A 22,905-nucleotide genomic window follows, 5' to 3' on the forward strand; every position below is an offset into this window, starting at 1 on the left:
CCACTAAGGTCTTCTTCTCCTTCTCTCAAATAGCGTTCCCATAATTTTGGACGAGAATCGAATCGTTTTCTCATGTACTGTTTAAGAGAAGAAGACACTTTTTAAAAAAAGAAACCGAACAGCTCTTCTTCTTATTCTTCTTTTTCCTTCTTCCCAACCATCCCAAATTAGTATTCTTTGCCTGTTCTCTCTCTTCCTTTTTCAACCCAACAATTGTGTTGTCCTTTCTCTCTCTGGTGCTTTATACATATATAGGCACAAAAAAGCCACGATGGTATTCAAAAAAAGGAATCATCGTTTGTTTCTTATTCATCTTTTATTTTAAGGAGAGAAAAACTTGATTCTCTTTTGTTTCTTTTTGAATGAACGGGGTACCGTATTTTTGCTTGCTCGAGTAGGTAATTCTGGTCCTTAAGAAAATGCTGGTCCTTATATTTTTCTGCCAATGGACCAGAATTCTAAAGGCGAGAATTTTTTTAAGAACCAGAATTTTTTCCTAAGGACCAGCATTCTTTAAAGAACCAGAATTTCATACTAGAGCCCGTAATTTTTGAAATTTCGGAATTTCTTATTTTTTTTTTTGGAAATCGAAGTTCTCAGAAACAGATGATAAAATAATTTATCAAATCTGGTTTTGCCTACTTCATATCCATGTTTTAACTTACTTTCACATGCTCCACTGTTAACTTTCAACTCTTACCGTTGGCACAATTTTGATATCTTTTACAGGAATTGAGATAATTAAGCTCAAACTTGACAGTGTCAGGGACAGGTTTTACGACACTTTGGTATTATTCTGGTTAAAAACTCAAAGCTCTGGAAGAGAAACGCCGGTGGCCGTGGTCAAACGTCTCCCAATAATATTTCGATTTTCGTGTGTTTTCAGTCAATTTTTTCACTAACATTGACAGCAAAAATTTTTTAATTTCCGACTTATTTGGGGAAGAATAGGAAAATCGACAAAATCATTGAATAACGAGAACCCAAATCTTGAAAATAGAAATATTTTTAGGTTACGGTAGTTGTTGTTATGGAACCTTCAGCCTATTAGAGGTTCAGTACCTGAACTTTCTGGTGTGTCCTTTTTTGATTCTAGTTCGAATCTTGCAATTCTCTTTTATTCGAATTCCGAACATTTTTAACCCGGAAAAAAGGGTCACAAAAGAAAGTCCAGTCCCCAAACTCTTAACACCGCCTCCCTTCTCTTTTATTTCTTCTATTCTCCTCTACAACATGTTAGTAGTCGAACTGTGAAATAGAAATAAAAAATCATTTGGTTGTGTTGTATTAGTGTCTTTCCTCTGCGTCTCAATTCATTCTATTTCCAACCAAACTAATTCTATTTAATGCCCTCTGTGTCACAAATTGGCAAAAATTTGGTCGATAATGAATAGTAGAGGACCTTAATTCTTATCAAAGGCCATCACTGCCCGGTACATCTCTACCGTATTCTTACTGATTCTTAAAATAAGTGTTTAATGCCTATTACTCTTACGACAAACCGAAACCAAAAGACACTAATAATTATCACCTTTTTTCTCCTTCTCGTTTTCCTAAATTAAACCAATAAACTCGCTTATTTGCTTATCTACCTTCACCTGCTTCCCTATCAATTCCCTCTGCCCATTTTTGCATTTCTTCTTACTCCCTTACTCTCTCAAACATCTTCGTATTCCTTCAGAATGTCGACTGATACAAAATACAAATATGCCGTCGTCAGGATACCAGAGAATTCGGTCGTTGAGTTTTTCACACTACTGGTAAGTTTCAAATTGGTTCACACGAATAAAGGCTTTAGAAAATTGGGAATCTTCTTTCAAAAATTTTGAAATTTTTGAAATTTTTTTCTAATTTTTCTTACATTCAAAACTTAACAATCAGATTCTAACAAAGTTTCATATAATCCAGGTGTTTTGAGATCAGTAAGTTACTTATAAACCGGAGTCTTTCATAGAATCAATATCTTCAGGATAGATATGATAGAACTTGAAGAGTGCTACAAAATGATACTATTTGGAATACTGTAGCTTGTATATGAACAAAGTTACGGGTCAAAAACTATCCGAGCTACGCGGTCGATTTTTTGGCTTCTGGTAACTTTGCTCATAGACAAGATACAGTTCTCCAAATAATTTCATTTGCAGTACTCGTCGGGTTATATCATATCTAATTTAGTTGGTAGAAAAATATGAATTCTATGAGAAACTGTGGCAGGTCCGATATGCAAGTATGATCAAAAAATAAGAGCCAATCCAGAACTCTCTGTAAAAATGTTATTTTCAGGTCTCAAAAGGTTATTCGGATGTTTCATTTGTTGCCTCCCTAGCACAGTGCAATTTGAGAGATGACCCAAATGATGACCAACCGACAACATCAAATTCAGTGAAAGAAACTGTAAATGATGAGGATTCGAATTCTGAAAACAACAAATCCTCTCCTCCACGACGTCAATCTTCTGGATCCCAACCTCAATCGGTGTCTTCTCGTCCAACTCTTGCACTGGTGCTATTAAAACTGAAAATTTCGATTCATGGACTCCGACTGCTCCGTCTTCTAATCCGACTCCAGATCTATTATCAGCTAGTGTTCCCACCGAATTGTTGACGAATTTGTTTGCTAAAGTAAGTGATTGGGTTGATTGAAACGGTTCCCCCAATCGATAATCCTATAAAGACTGTGTTGAGAGTTTTGATAACGTTATAACTGACTCTGCTGCACCCCTCCGAGTGTTCTGCACAAAACTTCACATGGCATTTAGGGGTTGCTCCTTCGTGTAAAGAACTTACAGCAATACAAAGTACAGTACCCCATTACCCACTTATTACCGTTGCCAACTTCTCTGTCTAAATACTTGTCCGCGAAATTCTGGCGTTTACTGATAAGCACGGTCAATGAGCCTCAAGTTTTATCACAATAATTTTTAGGTCACTATGTAAGATTGAAATCTGGAAAAATAACTGAATGCCGTCAGTGTTCTCTCTAACATGTGTTTTCACTTTTCAGAACAATGGCACGGAGCCCAAAAAGCCAATATTCGGATTCCAGGCATCAGGTGTTGATTTCGATTTATCGAATAACGAATGGCACGACAATCTGAAAATGTCGAATGGACACTCATCGACGGAAAAATTCCATCCGTATTCTTCTGGAAGTCAAAAAAATGTGAGCTTGAGATTTTGATTTTAAAACAAAAACATTACTGCATACTTGTAACGGGCCGGGCCGGGCCGGGCTTTTTCACGAATTTCAGAGGCCCGGCCCGGCTCGGCGGGCCTGTCATTCCACAAGTTTTGAAAATTTCAAAAAACACATAAGGGGGGACCCTTATGTGATTTTTTTCGATCAAAAATTTTTTTTCGAGTTTTGTTGATATTTTTTTATCAAACAGACAAACAATCCAAAAACACAAAAAAATAATGGAGAAAATTGTATTGAGAGCTCAAAATTTGGCTCAAAATGACAAAATTTTTGCTACCGGGCCTTCCGGGCCGGGCCCGGGCCTTGAAAATTTCCTCAGGCCCGGAATTTTACAAGTATGCATTACTGTATTTTCTAAAACTTTTCGAGAAAATATACCGTATTTCCTCTAATAGATTGCCACCCAAACCGCTAGCTTTGAGCTCATATATCTCGTTTCCTATGAAAGATACCAAAAAGGGGTCAACTGTCAGAAAACTTCTGATATTTTGATTAACAATCTATCAGTTGACAACTTTTTGATATCTGTCACAGGAGGCGAGATATATGGGCTCAAATTCGGTGGGTTGGGTAGGCTTCTATTAGAGTGTTCATGGTTAAAGGATTACTGTATTTTTTATTCAAAAAATGCAAAAATCCAAAATTTCAGGACTCTCCCTTGCAAACAAGAATGAAGGGATGGCAAAGGGAGTATATCAAAGAGGTTATCAAAAATAGTCATTATCCAACCGAAGACGAATTGAGAGATATCGAATTGAAGTGCGATTTGAGCAGGAAGCAGGTGAGATCATTAGAGAAATGACTAATGACCTAAATTGAAATTTTTTCAGATTCTCCGATTCATCGCCAAACGACTGACCAATCCAAACCGAAAGCCACGTATCAACCATCACGACGAGAAGCGAAAAGAGCAAGAAGAGCGAGATTCACTAGGAGATCAAGAAGATGAACTGCAAGAAAGCGATGTTTCACACCTTCATCATATTTTGAGCTCATTACAAGAAACGACCGCCTAATAGTCATTTTCCCCATCCTTCTCCTTATCCTTTTCCTTTGATTTTGATTCTTTATTGTGAAACCTTACTGCATAATGCCTTTGCATATTAAACAAAACGTTATTTTGTTTCGAAAATTGATTTCTTTAATAGCCAAGAAAGACGGAAAAGCTGCGCTCTTCTATAAAAACCAAGGCGATTGATTGGGGCAATGATGGGGGGATGGGGGATGAAAGAAAGAAAAATGGAAAAACGAGAAGAAATTTTAAAGCGATAGTGTTTTTTGTGTTTTGCAAACAACTCAAGTTTTTGTTCGGACATGAAAAAAGACCCAAAGCTATTCACAATTACGGGGAGGGGTTTAAAAAAGGAGAAGAAATGAATCACAACTGAAATCTAAGCTGATTGGGTAGATCATTAAGATTCGAACTCGGGATGAAACAAGAACAAATTAAAACAGTGAAGGAGACGATAAGAAGAAGAAGGGGACAAATTGAAAAATAGAAAACGAGGAAGGGGTATTACATTTTTTTGATAAGTTCTCGAGATTTGGAATCTGAGTTGTGGAGAGACGAAAGAGAGCTTGGGATGAACATATCATAGAAAATGAATAAAAATTATGAGAAAAAACCTTATTTTCGAGACAACGAGTTGCTTATTATAAACTGAAGGGAGATGGGGTTTGTTGTGTTGGAATTACCCGCTTAGTGACGAATGGTGTTTTGCAGCACGGCGGTTACAAATAACCACGAAACCGGGGAAGAATGATGAAACAGGAGAGAGAAATTGGGACGATTTGGGGGGGAGAATTGTGACAGGAAATTGAAATTCAACATCTGACAGGGGTTGAAATACTACAAGATATAAAATGAACAAGAAACGTTCCATGTGGGGGGAAGATGGGTGTTAGAGAGTACTTGCAAATAAATAAGCGTAAGCGAGTTTAAAAAATAAAGAGAAGAGGTGGTGGAATTACACAAATGTGCTTGTGGATCCTTTCTCCGGCCGTTCTGCCGGCATCAGGCTTTTCTGTGGGACGTACTGACCTGAAGAGCTTTAGAGGTTCGTATCATGGTACATTGATGTTTTGGAACTTACCAATGAAACTTCCGTCTTCCGTGAAAACTCCAGGATCCGTATCCCCATACTGAGCCATACTGTCAGTCTCGGATTCAGCCTTGGATCCAGTCAATGATCGCTTTTCATCGTCATCTCTGAAAGAATTTAGTTTTTCATCCAAGAATTGTATCAAGAACTTCTTTTTGAATTTTTCAAATCCAACATCTTTCAGCACATTGAAAAAAAACCTACGTCTTATAGTCAGGTTTTCCAAGGATCGGCTCTCTTCCTTGCTCTCGTTCACGCTGCGACACTGGATAGTTCTGTCCACGATGACGGCAGACGACGCAACAGATGCAGATGATGATGAGCAGAAGAAGAAGGATGAGCAAGATAAGAATGATAAAGTACAGATTCCTCTCTCCTGGACTCGTTCCGGTTGTCGTGATTTTCGAGATTCCAGAGAACGTTTTTGTCGTTTCTCCGCCGTCTGAATCGACTTGAAGAGCGGCGACACGGACATCGTACTTGGTTCCTGGGCTGAGACCATCAACGTGAACCGTCAGCCCATCGTCTGAAAGCGAAAATTATGATTTAGATTCGAAAGTTAATTTTATATGAATGAAATAAAGTTTTTATTGTCATGCCGCCTACAGATATCTCCTTGAAAACGCTGTCCAAAGCTGTTATTTTTTCAAGATTTCCAGACGCTAAACTACGGTATCACTCGTTCTGGCTGTAGTTTTTTTTTGGAGACTCGCGGTAAATCGACTCGGAGAGATATCGAAGAAAAACACAGACAAGAAGTGATACCGTAATTTAATGTTTGGAAAGCTGGAAAAAGCTTTGGACAGAAAAAAAAATTACTTTGCATGCGACATTATATATTTCAAGATTACTGTAACTCACCAGATGGCTTCACAGTCTCCCACTCGTCACCATTCTGTGGTTTGTATTGAACTTCATAGGTGTTACCAACCGGTGCACGGGTTTCGTCGTCATATTTCGCCGGGCGGAATGAAACATTGAAATACTTGTCTCCAATAGCATTCTCAACGAGGCTCGGCACTCCAGGATCCACTGTAATAATACATATTGTAATTTATAATAATGTTACTATCCAGATGTTTATTCTCAGACTATTCCATCTTTTCTCGATACGTTTTCTCTAACCTACACCTGTGTCTATTTTTCATTATGTTAAATATTCTCATAGTCAGTGAGAGGGAGCAGATGACCAGGCGAAAAAGAAGGGAATGAAGAAAAAGACGGACAGAAGTGATGTAATTCAACACTCGAGTCGTCAAACCTGATGACAGCCTTTATCCCCCAGCTAAAACTTCAATTTCAATTAGCCCCGGCTATCCATTGCTCCGGTTTCCGATCTGAGAGCTGCTCCCACGACGTCTTTCGTACTCGTACAGTAGTCCTCTTAACTTAATTAATCGGCTCCCCAAAATGTCTTTGTCTACATCCAGAAGGGGACACTCTTCTGGAGACGAAAGGAGCCATCCATCGAAACAAAACATGGCTCGTTTTCTGAGAGCGCGGGCGGCGCGCCTGGTGCTCTCATTTCTTTGCACAAAATGGGTTAAGTCTTCCTTGGGTCTTCGTCGTGAGCCCCCATCTTTTTTTGTGGTGCTCGTTTTTGCTCGAATCGATTCAAGTCGTCGTCCTACGGTGGAAGACGAAGAAGGCGAAATAAACTGAGATGAGAGAATAGGACAAAATAGCAAACGAAAAGAGACTGGGATTAAGTGTCAGTGCACAGAGAATACTTATTTGTTTAGAACGTCGTCAACGGAAAGAAAGATTCAGGAACAGAAGAATTTGTTTTTAAAAACTTACACGGATTGGCAGCAGAAAGCAGTTGGAGATGGGTAAAAAGTAGAAAAGGGAGAATATGCAACATTTGTTCTTCTTGTTCTTCTCGTATAGTAATTTCAATGTTGTTGTTCTTCACTTATGAAAAGAATGCGCGAGAATCGAAAGTGACGGTTTATCGAGGAGAAGAGGAGGTCTCCGGTGTGGAATGGACAATAGTAGTAACAATATGTTGACGATGAAGAGAATATGATGTACGGCAACAAAACTCTGATATCTAGTACGCCGATCTAGTACCAGAAGAAGCACACACACCAAAAAAAAGAGAATTGACCAAAAAAAGAGAGACGAGGCGATGCTGCCCAACAACTACAAAATTGGACTTCTCTTTTTCGTCTGCAACAGCCAGCTGAGCCCCCAGTTGAATGGCCAGAGGCTTTCTCTATAGGTGTGCAATAGACGAAGCGATGAGGGAGGGGCTATGCAACGAGACGAGAACCGACCCCTGGGCTCACAAGCCTTGGCGCTTCTGACTCCGCCCCCTAATTGCGAGTGCACCCGAAGAAGAAGAAGACGATGGATAGGAAAAAGAAGGAACCACACGTCTTCACTGTCTTTTCATGTCCACCCCAATGTCCAGCTATTTCCTGTGTGCTTCTTCAACTAATGAGCCAGAAGTGAAACAAGGATTTGTGTCGAGAAACGAACAGGATGAGGAGAGATGCTGTGTGCAGGTGGAAGAAGAAGAGGAATTGCCGCGCGCTGGCTAATGAAGCATGGGCGAACAACAAAAAGGTTGGTGAATTAGGGGGAAGACTCTTTGTTAGGGAAATTCGGTTCCTAGGAGACAGTCTATTTGGTTATAGGATTGCAAATTGGCTTTATAAAAGGTTAGAAACCTAGTATGAATGTCGAGGGCGGAGCTGTTTTAGAAACTTTCAGTCCGGCCCGCTTGATCCGCTTTCTTGGAGCAGACTTTTGAGAAACTTGAATTTGAGCAAAAACCTATTTTAGAGATAATTTCACTATTTTCGGTAGTGTGTAGACATTTTCACAACTCCTAACAGGTTTTGGTAGAAATTGGAGATTCGAAAAAAATTGAGAAAAATACCGTAAAATTTGTATTAGAAGGAATATAGAAGGACCTCCTCTAATTGAAGGGCCCTCCGGAGGTAACTCGGAACAATAGAAAGACCGACCTTTCTGAGTCAGATTTTACGGTAAGCTGAGCCGATATCTATGGATCTACTTTGGAAACTAGGTGGAAAATAAGCTAAGCTTGAATATATTCCCCCATTTTGCTATGATCATCTTTCTTTGATTATTATGAGAAGGAAAGAAGTACAGTAAACCTATGAACATACCTCCAGCAGCAGTTGTCTCTGGAAGAGTAGTAGCATCCGATGAGTTTGGATCTCCCTCTCCCGCAGAAGTGTGAGCTCTCAGAATGAATCTGTACGGCGTCTCATTTTCCAATCCAGTGATTCTGATTTCTTTGGCATCGGCGTCGATTTGTTGCCGTGGGCACGTCTTCTCGACTTGCTTTCCATTTTGTGTCTTACAGTATTCCACTTCGTAACGAGCTAATTTTCCGTTTGTCTGTCTTGGTTTCTTCCAAACGAGAACAACGACTCCTTTCTCGTCGGACTCTTTTGAGTTCATCGGATATGCGCGAAGAGATCGGACAGGCGAGGGAACTGCAAATTTTTGTTTTATTTTTTTGTCGTCGTTGGGTGGAAAAATGTTAAAAGGAGGAGCAATTGAGGGAAAGCGACAGAAGCTCATCACGAATTCAAATAGATGCAAGTGTTTCTTCATTTCTTGATGCGAAAAAAACGTTTGCATTATTTTAAACTTCAAGGGCTTCCCCTCTCAGATCGAACCTTCTCATAAGGAAATCTCATATACCGGAAAACCTATAATAAAAGAGCCCCCTAACTTTTAACTTTGAGCCAATTTGTCTCGTTTCCTGTAGAATATATCAAAAAGTTGTCAACTGATAAAATGTCTTTCATAACATCACTAAATTTTTGTCAGTCGACACCTTTTTGATATCTCTTATAGGAACCGAGATATCAAAAAGGGGAAACTTAACAGTATGGGGCCCCTTTGATTACAGGTTTAAGGTATTTCTAGTTTTCACAACAATTTCGCAGTCGCCATCCAAATTTTGTGACCTACTCTAGTCATTTAAAAGTTTTCGTTTTCAAATTGCTCACCTCCTTCATCAGTCTGGAAGTCAATCGTATCACTTGATGGTCCTTCGTGAGCTCCATTGGTGACTTGAATGTAAGCATGGTTCAAGGTGGCCGGTTTCAAATCCGTGATTGTTCCTTGAGTTGCACTAGGTCCGAAAACTATCGTCTTCCGAACTCCAGATTGTCTCTTAGCACGAATCGATCTCTTCCATCTGAATTTTCTCTTCTCCTCCTCATCATCTTCTGGTTCTTCCACATCTTGATCAGCTTCATCAACCCAGTAAGTGATCTTGTATCCTGTGAAGTTTCCGTTAGCAGTTGCTGGATCAACTCCATTCCATGCGAGTGTCACTGTCGTACCACTCTTCTCAAGAACACGGAGACCGCTTGGAATACTGCTGGGCACTCCTTCACCAGTCCGTCCTTCCACTGTTTCCGGTACAACATTTGTTCTTCCTTCGCTGTTCACAGCTTGAACTTGAACTTCATAAGGCTGGAATGGCTTCACATCCTTATCATCATCTAGATTGATGGTAACACGATCGGCGAACGGATCCTCAACAGCTACCTCTTTCCAGTCACCATCTCGTTGATCCTCATCAACTGGTCTGTACTTCACGACATAGTGGAATTTCGCGCCATTCCATTCTTCTCTTGCCATTGGCTTCCATTGAACGATCAAGTTTTCAGGGCTCGTTCCCTTGGCCGCAACTTCTCCTGGATTCTTGTCTGGTTGTTTGGCAGGTGTCTCACAAATTCCTTTGACGGTCGTTGTGGCACTGTCGCCGACGGAATTACGAGCCAAGACACGGAAGACATACTGGAAAAATTATGTTTAAAAGATATAATGAAAATGAGATTCACCTTTCCGAATGGTTGAAGAGAAACAGTGGCAGATCCTGAAGTTGTTCTGAGTTGATCAGTGACCTGATCGTTCGGATGGGCAGCCGATGGACTTGGATGAGTTCTCCATTGTGATCCTTCGGTTTCTGAATCCATTTGATATTGAACCCAAAACTCTTTGACTGGAGCAATCGTATGAATTGATTCAATATGATCGAATTTGATGAACGCGGTGAGGGAATTCTTATCACAATTGCTCACGTAGGCGGAGTGAACGGCGACAGGAACATCTGAAAGCGTAAAGAATATATGAGAGAATGGAATGTTTGGGTTACCTTTGAATTGAATTTTGATTTCCTTTTCAACCTTATCCAACTTGGTGCTAACAACACATTTGTATTTTGCACTGTCATCTTGTGTTGGGTTGGCAACGATTAGAGAGTGATCATCGGCAATTCTGTAGTGTCCAGAATTCACACGTTCCTCTGGCAGTGGGATTCCATCGACGAGCCACTCGTGTTTCACTTCCAGCTGACTATCAGAAGTGGCGTCACATGGAAGACGCATCTCTTCACCAGCCATTCTGACGTCTTCCGCACGATCAAATGGTTTGACAGTCGTAGGTTCTGGAAAAACAAGTTTGAAAAACGCCAACAGAACTCTATACTGAGTTGTCCAATAATAGAAAAGTCCCTTAACGTTTACATTTGAGGAAAATTATTCTCGGTTCCTGTCAAAGATATCAAATTCATTGATAAATTGTTAACCATAATATCAGCAGTGTTTTTTTCAGTTGGAATATTTTTGATATCGTTCACAGGAATTGAGATAATTGAGTTCAGACTTGACGGTGTGGTTGCCCTTCAATTACAGGTTTTACGGTATTCTTAACCACCGAAAATTCTTAAATGTTGATAATAATAATAGTGGTTTGCAGGCCATGAGATGTAGGGTAAGCACCCCGTGATTTTGGCTGTAGCACTTATTGATTCGGGGGAAATTTTCATTGCGAGCGGATCGAGCAAAACTTTTTGATAAGGGGGGACCCTTATGTGTTTGACGCTTACTGATTTTTTGGCTTGACACCCCCTGATTTTTCGGCAAAAATTTTTTGGGCCTAAGTGGTTTTTAAAGAAACTCACTTCTAACTTTCAGAGTGATGACTCCACTGGCCTGACCGTACTTGTTGGTACCAATGCATTCATATTCTCCCTCCTCTGATGCAGAAACCTCACTGAACACGAGCCTTCCAACTCCATGCGGATCAGCTGGGATCTGGTTTCCTTTTGATCCAGAAATCATTGGTGCCTCCCATTTCACAGCTGCATTTGGACTGGCAAAGAATTTGCACTCCAGGGTCACCTTCTTTCCAATAACCGCTTCAACTTCTTCCTTTCCTGGATCAATGAGCAATTGTGGTTTGAATGCGAGAAGATTGAGATAGAAGTTGGTCCACAGCCATCCATGTTTATTTTCAGATTTACACTGATAAACTGCATTGTCTCCTTTTCCGTAGGTCCCTTTTTTGACGTCATAGATGGTAAGTCTGGTTCCTTCAATCATGTATCTATCGTCTTTTTGTGATCCTAGTTCCACTCCGTTCTTGTAGAATGTCACTTTCGGAGTTGGTTTTCCATAGGTGGTACAGTCAAACGAGACATTTTCTCCTTCACTTGTGTTCGTGTTTGGTGGTGGTCCGTTTGGCCAGTAAGGAGCAGCTGAAAAAACGGCTCTTTATTTTCTCTGATATGGGCAACATTGCTTTTGGGCTTCTGATGTTTATTCTTCAACTCAATATGCGTTCTCAATCACAATAATTTTTCGAGTTAATGCAATTCTGAATAAGTCTGAATTCAGTTGCATTCAATATTTTGTAGCTCCTAAATTCCATTTCGTGCCACCTTCTAAATACCAAAGCTATCGTAAAACCTGTGATAGAAGGGCCCCTATCTTTTAACTTTGAGCTAAATTATCTCAGTTCCTGTCTAACTAGGGAAGGTTGTTTGTGGGGTATGGGACTTCGTTATGAGACCTATATCATTCGAAAGCTGAAAATGAGACATTTTCAAAAATGTATTTCGATTTTGCTGCGGACTTACCATATTCGAGAAAATCGAGTTTGAAATCTCATTTTTGAAAAAGCAAAGGGGGGACCCCATGGTGACTTTTTTCCAAAAAAAAATTTTTTTTGAAAAAACATGAAAAACTTACAGGATCATACTGTGTTCTCTGAAACTGTTTGAAATTGTGGTTACATGCTTTTGAAAACTATTTTTGAGTCATTTTTTCAAACCACTTTTTGACTTTTGAGAATAGAAAGTTAATGGTTTACAAAAGATTTTGGATGTTTTTTTTTATTGTGATCGCAAATTTAGAAGTTTCCGTACAATGTGACCAAGTTTAAGCGTTTTTTTTTCAGAAAAGATTTTGAAAAAAAGTTCCATGGGGCACCCCCTTGACTTTTTTTTTTGAAAAATTTTGAAAGTTTTTTTTTCGGCTGAAAAGGTATTAAACGAAAAAGAACAAGCAAATTAGGTTTTTTACAAAATTTGATAACTATTTTCTTCTCGGGATCAAGACATTTTGATTATTTTTCTGATTTTCAACAAACCGTAGTACTACGATGATCGCCCAGTAACACTCAAAATTTGAGAAATCATAGACACAAATCATGTCTGATTGATGTGTGGCTCTTAAAACGAACCATCCTTGAACTTTGACAAACAAAAGCTGTGTGAAAATGTTTAGTGTTGATTAACGAAATAGTCAAAAAATTGATATTACTTAAAACATTTAAGAAAGTACAATTTTTCAGTATCAAAATGAAATTTTTTTTGAAAAATGTGTTCGGAACATTTTGAAGATTTCCACAAAGACCGAAAACAAAAAGAAAAACAAACAAAGGAGAGAGGAATCGAACCCAACCCTAGTCAGTTACCGTCCTCCCTCTTCACCGCTACACCACCAGTCGCTGCTTTCAACTAGTTCCACAATGCATATAAGAAAGGGGGGAGATCTGGCCCTCAAAATATTCGAATTTCAGCAAAATTTCAAATTCGATTTTCTCGGATCTGGAATGTCCGCAGCAAAATCTGAATATATATTTGAAAATGTCTCATTCTCAGCTTTCGAATGATATAGGCCTCATATCAAAGTCCCATACCCCAGTTACAACCTTCCCTAGTAAGATGAGAATGTTGTCAACTGATACATTGTTTATCCAAATATAACCGAAATTTTATCAGTTGACACATTTTTTATATATAGTACAGGAACCAACCAAAATCAGCCAAATCATGACATTATGGGGCTCTTCTATTACAGGTTTACGGTACATTTCGGAATCCTTCTTTGCTTTTTTTGAGTATAATGAAATTGATAAATTTAATATGAAGAGTATGTTTTCAAAAATATAATACTAGTCCCTGTACTCGTCTCTGTTACAATTTATTATTGTTGACCTCAAAAACTCAATTCCATTCCGAAACTTTGAATGTTGTCCAATAAAACCAGTCTAACTCACTACTCCCTCATCTAAATTTCCACGCAACGACCCTTATTCGGGTAGTGTCCGAGTACTTTTTTTATTCCGGGAAACATCATCTTCCCAGTCATTCGAATTATTTGAAACAGGAAAAAAAGACTCACCCTCCACAACAACATTGAAAGTTCGATCAATGTCATTTTGCATGGCAAATCGACAATCGTACTTTCCAGCCTTGTCTTGGGTCACATTGAATACGAGTGTCTTTCCATAGGATTCGAATCGGAATCCATCAGAATCGCCATCCTCGTTGATTTGTTTTCCATTGTGGTACCATCGAGGTTTTGGTGCTGGGCTGAAAATATTATGATATGAAAACGGGCCAGGGATGGCGAGATGAGCTCGAAAAGAATATTACTATTATGTTCCAAAGTTTCGCTATTTTTTATGTGCTGATTAGTAGTAGACGGCTTCACTAACTATCCCGTTGTACTGTAAAACCTGAAGGGAAATAGTATCTTTTAACTTTGAGCCAATTTATCTCGGTTTCTGTTGAAAATTTGAAAACGATGTCAACTGACAAATTGTTTATCATAATATCAAAAAATGTTACCAGTTGACACATTTTTGATATCTTGCATAGGAGGTCAAATTTGACAGTGTGACCCTTCTACTACAGGTATTACGGTATCCCCATTTTGAATGATAACCTGTTATTTTTTTCATCATTATTGTGAATTGAACATTCGATCTCCCTGTTATTCTCACATAGACATCCCATAATTTTTATGCATTTATTTGAATCCATTAGAGGGCCTTTTCTGACCGCATCTCTCTCACCGGAACTAATAGGTTAATTAGAGTGTTAAGAAAAATGGTGCACCGTTTTGAGTAGTGACCCATTTAATTGCTACTGTTGTGATGATACTGTTTACGCATGTCCCTTCACCTTCCCCTTCTCAACCCATTCCTTCTCCAATTTCCGGCAACAATATCCGAAATCGCAGGTGTTGTGCTCATGAATAGCCAACGAATCTCCTATGACTTATTAACTGGACGTTTCACTCCAGCTGAAGAGGTTGAATATTCAAGCACTTCTCTCCTTCTTTTTTCCAAGACTTCCATAGTGTCGTTTAACCGAAATCTCAACTGTGTCATGTCTTCAAAAAGCAAACGCTCGAAGCGCGCGACAATCTTTTGGTGGTGTCCCCAGAGAAGAAACAAAGTCTTATTGCAGCAAAAACAAGATCGCTATCGGGTCCACCGAATTGAACAAGAAGGAATAACAGAGAGACATCTCACTCCCCGTTACTAATAAATTTTGTGACCAGCCTACTACACTTCAATTTCAATTGCACTCTTTCTTTCTCAAGTCTAAAAAAGGGTATACGAGTGGAGGGAGAGAGTGTTGTGTTTCTTCTCCTTCTTTGTTGTTGTTTTGTTACTACTGGCGGTCCTTCAACAAAAACTTTGTGAAAATTGGAGGGCACCAATGCTGAATTGGAATGAGAGAGAAAGGACTACCGACTACCTAATAATAGGTGGAAACATTCAAAAGGTACCCAAAAGAAGGTACGCTTCATTAGAGTCAATGGCGGGCGGAAATGCGGTGTTAGCGGAAGTGGTTCGAGAACACAAACGACCTTTGCGAACGCCAGGATTTCAAAAAGTAGAACCCTCTCAATGCTGTTCTTATCAATTGCTCCCTTGTCATCGCCCACATCCGGGTGTTTGCGTGTGTATCAAAAACATCTTAACATCTTCTAAGCTCTCTTTTTCTCTCTCCGGAAAGATTGGTTGTGTCGACAACACACGCACCCTCTTCCGAACCTGGCACCACCCGAACGGCGCCGTTTCAGAAGAGCAGACGAGACCCAGAGAAAAGAACAACAGCTACAGGGCTCCTGCTCTCTGGCCCTGCAATAAGCCTCAATGTTGGAGCAACGTCCGGCGGCGCCGTCAAATCGCCAAAAGTGGACAGAGCAGAGAGAAGCCGTCCATCGCGCGTTTTTGAGCGGGAGCAAACGGACAAAATAAGTGGAGACGATGACGAGCAATAGGAGGCTCGAAACAGAAAAATTGGTTTTGTTCGTGCGCGACGGGCAACCAAGAAGGATGATGATCCCCGGTTTAACGGGAGTCAATGGGATGAGAATCGAATTGAAGAACATGTACTGTCTCTAGGGGGAACTTAAATTAGTAGGGCTTTTCTAATACAGGTTTTACGGCAAGTTTAAGAAAATTGAAAACGCTTACTATCCAGAGAAGAAGCAATGAAGTTTGTGTTGATTTCCTTGAAGTGCGATCGGAGAACTCTGATTGACATATTGCTCAGTTGGAGGCATCTGTTGCACTGAAAATAGAGGGAAATTTGATTTGAAGTCGTTGTGTCAGTGTGAGTGAATTCTGTTTTTTTTTGCAAAAATATTTTTTTTGGAAAAAAATTGAATCAGATCAAATCCCTACAAGCTTTCATTTCCTTTGAAATACCAAGCTCCACAAAACCCTAAAAACCCATTTCCCATCCCAATTCCGTTCCACACATTTTTCTGTCAGTCATGGGTTTCTTCGTTTTTGAAATGTGCAGGTGGTTTCGTGATCGATGGGGAAGAAAACAGTGAAATTCGATTATTTCATCATCTGCCCTTCTCTCTAATTTAGATTTATATTATATAAACATTTTCAATTCCTGGCCTTCTGATCAAAATTTTAAATTCCTGCCTCTTCCAGATGCGTTACGGCTGCGAAGCAGTCGCAGTTATTTTTTGGCTCACTTTTGAGATCATCCGGAAACGATCTGATTCGTGTCGTTTGAGACTTTTCCTGTTCCGCAACAAACAGATAATCCCTGTTTCGAAATGTTTTTTTTATCCCTGCAAAGCTTCCGGCCATCTTCCAAAAGTATCGGATGTCTGTTCTCGTGTCGCGCCAGAGATGCTCACTCAAAAAAGACCACTTGGGTTGAAAAGACGCAGGGATCCTCCTTGTCAAAAGTGCGATCAATCAGCGTAGAGATGGGGCGACGCGACGCCATCTTTCCGCCATTTTTAGTAGTTGAAGATCCATCTTCTATTGGCGACAAGACCCCGAACGCAACGACTTCTTTTGGCCAAGTTTTGGCAGCGCCCGAGGGGGCTCATTCTCACATATGTTACTGACTGGTTAGTCATTACACCACCACCAACACAAAAAGAAGAGGCGGGTTTGAGAAAAAGAAGAAGAAGAAGCATCGTCAATGGAGAAGAAAAACTAGGGCGAAGACGATGCGGTAGAGGAGTGATGACCGCAAAAAAGAAGAAGAATAGAATTCAATAAAATTGTGATTGGTGATGAGAAGAAGAGAAGAGACAACTCCGGCGGCCGGGATGATGCACCCAGAAGAAATATGAGCCCCGTTATGTTTGATGAGAATAAACCTAAGCTACTGCTAATTCGGTGTTTGACACATTTCATCCCTTACCGTATTGTTGTTCCTATATACAGTATGCCCTTTTCGATTTCCGGTCGACCAGATTTAACGGACCGTTGAGCTCAAGCCATCTGCCAATTTTCAAAAAATCCATGGATGCCCTCTCATCCATCCCACCGTGTCGGGTGGCAAATCTGTTGCGTCGATTTGTGAAGGAGGAGGCAAAAACCGAGCAAACCCCACAGAATGCAACAGCTGTTTCTTCGGAGAGTGAAGAAATCTTTTCTCTATGCGGGTCCATCACCGATTTGTTTTGTGTTTATCTAACAACATTACTCGAAGTAATCTGCGAGAGACAGAGACGCAATACACTGTGAAGAACACACTTTACAAAAGGAGAAACTGTGTTCCATCACCATTCATTATTATCATTTCTATTTGCCTAGCCCCCTATCTGATAGGGCCTATCACTTCAACGTTATGGTAGCAACAAGCCCCTGTCCGTATGTGATCAAGTTCGCGACCTTATATTCCTATTTCCACCCCGGGGTTGTTGTCTCATTCTCTCTGCTACCGTTCCTATCTGTTTTCTGTGATTGAGTAGTAGAAATTCGGAGGTTATTTCTCCAATTTAGTTCCTCTCTACCAGCCTCATTCTCTTTCTCTCTCTCTATCAAATGCAACATTGTTGGATCAACAGAGATGCAGACGGGTAAACATCGCGCCCGGGCGGCGATTATATGGGCGGGGACGCCGCCGCGGGAAAAAATAGTATCGGATGGAGACAACATTAACTACTCTTCAATTGCAACACTATCTGGCGAATACTAGTCAAAGAAACCCAAAAAAGGAGAAGAAGAAGAAGAGAAAACAAGGCGTTCCCTTTTTCAGGATTTTTCAAATATTTTTCCAGAATTTTTGAGTCATTTGGAAGTGGAAAAAGTGAAAGTACACACGGGATTTGTATGTGTACTTTTTGTTGGCAAACATACAACACAATGGCGCCCAAGCAATTTTTTTTTGATTGATCTGATTCAATTTTTGCAACGAAAGAAAATTTATAATTTGCCGAAATTCCATCGGGAAATTTTGAGTAGTTTTTATAACTTTTTGGGGATTATTTGAAGGATAAAAAACTCACAACTTCTCCGTTTATAGTTGGTGATCTGCAGGCTGAACTGATTTCCGAACTTGTAATCCTTCAACTCGATGTTCTCGGCAGTGCATGTGTAGTAGCGATCAGACTTCAAATCAGTTTCATTTACATAGTGAAAGAACAAAGTTCCCTGAAAAAGTGAAAAAATTCAAAAAACGTACCACAAGAAACAGTAGACATCCTAGCAAGAGGAAGATGGTAGGTGGGCCTCCCAAGCCCATCGTCTCTCGTAACCTCATGGATCAGCTGAATATCATAGAATTGGCCCCTAGAAAAGAGAGCTGGCAGTAATGAGATAAGGGATATTGATACCCGAAATCGAGCCGAGCCGAAAAAGGGGTGATGGGACAAGTAAGGAGGGGCGGGTCCACTGAGAAGGCTCTCTGGCAATAGTGGAAACGAGGAAAGAGAGGCACAGCAGCAGTAGCAGCAACCAGAAGAAGGTCTCTCGCCCCAAACACTCTTGTGCGCCTTCTCTCTAGACCCTCCGCGCGCGATCCCTCTCTCTCTCTCTTCTCTATTGCTTTCTCTGAATTTCACGCTCTTTTTCTCTGCAGACTCCACCTCCACCCGTCTTCAGGGTAACGCCTCCTGCTTCACCCCACAACCGCTGGCACCATCATCTACACCATCTCCCTACCACCACCAAAAGCGGCGGACCAAAATGACGCGTCGTTTTCTACTAGCCGCCGCCTCTTCCGCTTGCTCTTTTTCATCCTTCTTTTCCGTCGTCCCAGTCGTCTTCTTCTGATTCTTCTTCTCGTCGTCAACTCAATGGGGAATTACCTAGAGACGGAAAACCCAGGAGAGGAGATGAAGAAGACGACGCGGTGAAGTGAAGAAGAAATGAAGCAAAAAGGAAAAGAGCAGCACAAGATTATTTATAATCGGTATACAAAAGTTATGAAAGGAAGAGAAACGGAAGTGGTTGAAAACTACGAAATGGAAAAGCATCCGGGGCGTCCAAGGGCTTCAATTACGACGCCAACACACTAATCTGGATCGTACAAAAAGCTTTAGGAAACAAGATTGACTTCTTCATCTACTTCATTTCATAAAACGTACTGTGTTTATGATTGCTTTTTACAAAAAAAAGCATCGTCACGCCTTCTGAAATACAAAACGCCGCCAAAACGTTAGATTTCTCGTCGTCAAATTTCAATTAAATCAAATTAAAAAGAAAAGAAACAAACCACTTAACAGCGGCTAATCTGTTGTTTCCTTTATTTTTTCTTTTCTTCCATCAACCCCCTTTAAACGACGGGTTCACACCAGTATCAATCTTTCTTCTCAAAATGCTATACCAATTTTCTTGGGAACAGCAGCTAATGAGTTCAGAATAATGCTCACTTCAGAATAATGCTCTTCTCTTCTATTTTCACTGAAAACTTTCGGATTCGAAGGTCATCATCCCATCCAGAGAGAGGGGGTACAGAACTAATTGCGCAGAAAGAATGGCGGAAGGATGTTGCGAACTACTGAATTGCGCAACGGACATGATGGCAGGTGTCACTAGGAAAATGAGGGGCGGCAAGATACAAATAGGTGTGTACCGCGACGAGAAGAAGTCGTCAAAAAACATCGAGAATAGAGACGAAATACACACTGGACCGTCTCATATTAACAATAGAAGTTGTATGTATACAATACAAAAGAGTTTTTATGTAGTTCTTTGAATAGGTGGACCTCCTAGAAGGATACTTGAAAAAAAGACGACACCGATTTGGGGGAAACGGAGTATCCACACTATGAAGTTTTGGAAAAATTCTGGCAACAAATCATAGCGAGAAACTGAGAAAATCTTGAGAAGAGAAAAACGTATTGTGAAAAAGCTAAAAACACTATCAAAACTATGAAGATTGGGAAAATCGTTGCGCCCACATGATTTTTTTGTTTCAAAAGCTATCATTTTGGTGCGAAAAATCGAAGCCGTGGAAGAGAAACGCTGGTGGCCGTGGCCTGGGTTCCCACAACGACAACTACAGTAACCTAAAAATAAGTTTGTTTTCCGTATTTATTTCATCGGTTTTCAGATTTTTCTGGTTATATTTCAGAAAATGAAATGTTTTGATAGTGAAAAAATGACTGAAAATCTGGAAAAAATGTTTTTAGGTTACGGTAGTTTCTAAACTAGAAGTTGATGCTAAATACTCAAATCTCAAGAAAGAGAAAATGAAAGGACCCGAAAATTGGTTTTTTTTTGCAATTTAGCTCGCGAAATGATTTTTTAGAGTGAAAAAATTCTAGGAAACACAATGGTATCAAAATGCGAGCTGGAAAAACCACAGCTCAGAATTCGAAAAAAAAAAACGCTAAAATTTCCAGAATTCTTTCATGTAAGTACAATCCCTTTCATGTAAGTACATACTAAATGAAACATCAATAAAAATGTGATACGGTAGAATCTATGTTTCTCATAGTAATCACAATAATTTACAGATTTTCCATGAGGTTACGAGAGATGATCTGAAAGCTCTTCCATGTCATTCCAACCCCCTTCCCCACTCACTTGTTCATTACTGGAAATGTGACTACTACTAATCGTTTCAAAATGGCCCGGTTCCTTTCCCATCAGAATCCAGTAGACTCTTGCATTCGGATTACTTGCAGGTGGTGAGCAATTTCTCTGGTACGGATCTCCAACTTCGACAACGACGACTTCTGGTTCAGCTGCTTTGAAGTGGCGAATCCAAGTTTCCTGAACACGAACTGGCCGATCAACAGCCGTTCCGTTCGAATTCTCTGCTTCACACTGATAGAGTCCGGCGTCTGTTTCGTCGAGACGAGAGAAGACCAGACTTCCTGAACAAATTCAAGTTACAATAGAGATGATGGTTTTACAGGCTCACCTTCTCCTGGTTTCTGAACAACCTTCTCGGGAAACATTGATGGGAGAAACGTCTTTCCATCTTTCTTCCATCGATATCTGAAAATCAAATAATTTAGATTTCTATCAACACCAAAATACACATAATTTGTAACATATCAAAAACAACAATACATTGAATTCAGTTCATGTTTCAGAATTAGAAGAAAAGTTTTTTGTTGTAATAACTGTTTGTTTTAATAACTTCCGGATAATTCGACAATTCGACAACTCGAAATTCAAGAAATTTAGGAGATTCGAGATTTTAGAAATTTGCAAATTCAGGCATTCTATTATCAAGAAACTCCGAAATTTAGAAATTTTTGAGAAACATTGCAAAATCGGAAGTTTTGAAACAAAATCGGAAGTTCTGAAAATTCGAAATTCAGAAATTTTTTTTCAGAAATCCGGAAATTTCAGAAATTTGGAGATTCAAATATTCATTAATTTTGGGGACTCAGAAAGTGGGGAATTCCGGAATTAGAAATTCAATTGTAAGATACAGTAAGCGGAAGCCAGAAGGTTGAGTCCCCGGAAAGAGGCGTTAACCGACTGGTATTAAAAAATCTCCGGGTTTTTTACTCTTGGTTTCACTGATTTGGTGACCAAAGTGTTTTTTTCCCCAAGGTCCCACAACGACAACTACGGTAACCTAAAAATACTTTAATTTTCAAGATTTATTTTGTCGTTTTTCACAGCATTTTATGAAGTTTTCTCGAAAATCGAGGAAATCCGGAGATTAAACATATTTTAGGTTATGGTATTTGCCGTTGTGAAACCGTCGGCCTTCGGTCCACAGCTCCGATTTTTTGTAAAAGCACAATACATTTATCTCAAAAAATACTTACGTAGGTCTAGGGTTTCCAATTGCCTGGCAATGAATCGTTTGCTCGAGAAGATTACCGGGTATGTTTTTAGCCGACTCATCACTCATCCCGCTTTTTTCCACCTTGAAAAAGACTGTTTCCGCATTTTTACCATGAGTAAATTGAGGCGGTGTCTCGAGTGATGACCAGTCGATGGAGCCTGGAATAAATGGGTTGTTTTGTTTTTTATAGCTCAGAAACTGCTTAGTTTATTTCTTTTACTTCTAATAAACCACTGCTATTTCTCGTTTTCTCTTGTTTATCTCTTGTTTGTAACACAAATAAGGGCGTAAAATGATGTTGCAACATCATCTGTCAAAATGTCAATGAATCGTCAATCAAAAAGTACTTTCGGGAGAAAGAATGCGACGGATAGATTATCGTTTACCATATAAATTACTTGAATGGTTTACCTGCTGATAAATGGCTTGTGAGTAGAATCAGAAGCACGAAGCTCCGCATCTCGCTCGTTGGTGTCTGACGACGTGATCTAGAATCGCGTCGAAATTTCGTTCGACTTCTCGATAGGCGCTGAAAGTCAAAAAAGGGGGTTTTTGAAGAATCATAAAAAGAGATACAGCGAAATATGAGAAAAATTGTTGGTGTTCGGAGTGAACGACCGAAAAAAAAGGGGAATAAAAATCGAAGTAGACGGAACAGTATAAGAAAAATATGGTATCACAGGAATTTTCGGAATATTTCCAATGATTCTTTCGGAATTAGAGCTACAGTATGTTAAAGGCGCATACCAAAAGTGCTCTTGAGGGCATCGAGCGGAATTATGTTTTTGAAATTTATTTGTTAATTTTTCGCCAAATTTTCGGGGGGTACGACGAATTCGAACGTTTTCAAATTCGAACAGACCTAAAATCGAACTGATTCAATTCAGAACAGTCCTTTTTTCGCACACGTACCAGAACAGAACGCGGACAGAATCGAACTGTTACAAGTTCGAACTGGTAAGGAGTCGAACTGTCCCAAATTGGAACGCTGCCTGCAACAGAGCG

General features: G+C 39.9%; 2 protein-coding genes across 2 annotated transcripts in view; one reads left to right on the forward strand and one right to left on the reverse strand.

The window, feature by feature from the left end:
• Positions 1–1,682: 1,682 nt before the first annotated feature.
• On the forward strand, positions 1,683–4,214 carry Cbr-nsy-7 (the record flags this gene model as incomplete). The annotated part of the gene is made up of 5 exons (XM_045235926.1): positions 1,683–1,760; positions 2,284–2,583; positions 3,004–3,162; positions 3,848–3,979; positions 4,029–4,214. The coding sequence occupies 5 exons, from the start codon at positions 1,683–1,685 to the stop codon at positions 4,212–4,214; spliced, it is 855 nt and encodes a 284-aa protein (XP_045091952.1).
• A 951-nt stretch (positions 4,215–5,165) lies between these two features.
• Cbr-sax-7 overlaps positions 5,166–22,905 on the reverse strand; it is a gene marked incomplete at both ends in the record, with an annotated part of 18,162 nt that continues 422 nt past the window's right edge. Inside the window, 17 exon segments of the mRNA XM_045235927.1 lie at positions 5,166–5,239; positions 5,292–5,407; positions 5,505–5,826; positions 6,162–6,332; positions 8,441–8,773; positions 9,296–10,094; positions 10,139–10,743; positions 11,260–11,835; positions 11,846–11,847; positions 12,646–12,683; positions 13,716–13,956; positions 15,858–15,954; positions 18,152–18,296; positions 20,676–20,968; positions 21,016–21,092; positions 21,881–22,058; positions 22,312–22,429. Of these exon segments, the coding sequence (XP_045100836.1) occupies positions 5,166–5,239; positions 5,292–5,407; positions 5,505–5,826; positions 6,162–6,332; positions 8,441–8,773; positions 9,296–10,094; positions 10,139–10,743; positions 11,260–11,835; positions 11,846–11,847; positions 12,646–12,683; positions 13,716–13,956; positions 15,858–15,954; positions 18,152–18,296; positions 20,676–20,968; positions 21,016–21,092; positions 21,881–22,058; positions 22,312–22,429 (4,185 nt within the window).

The sequence above is a fragment of the Caenorhabditis briggsae genome (genome assembly GCF_000004555.2).
Source record: "Caenorhabditis briggsae complete genome, chrIV, whole genome shotgun sequence".
Classification (NCBI taxonomy): Eukaryota; Metazoa; Nematoda; class Chromadorea; order Rhabditida; family Rhabditidae; genus Caenorhabditis; species Caenorhabditis briggsae.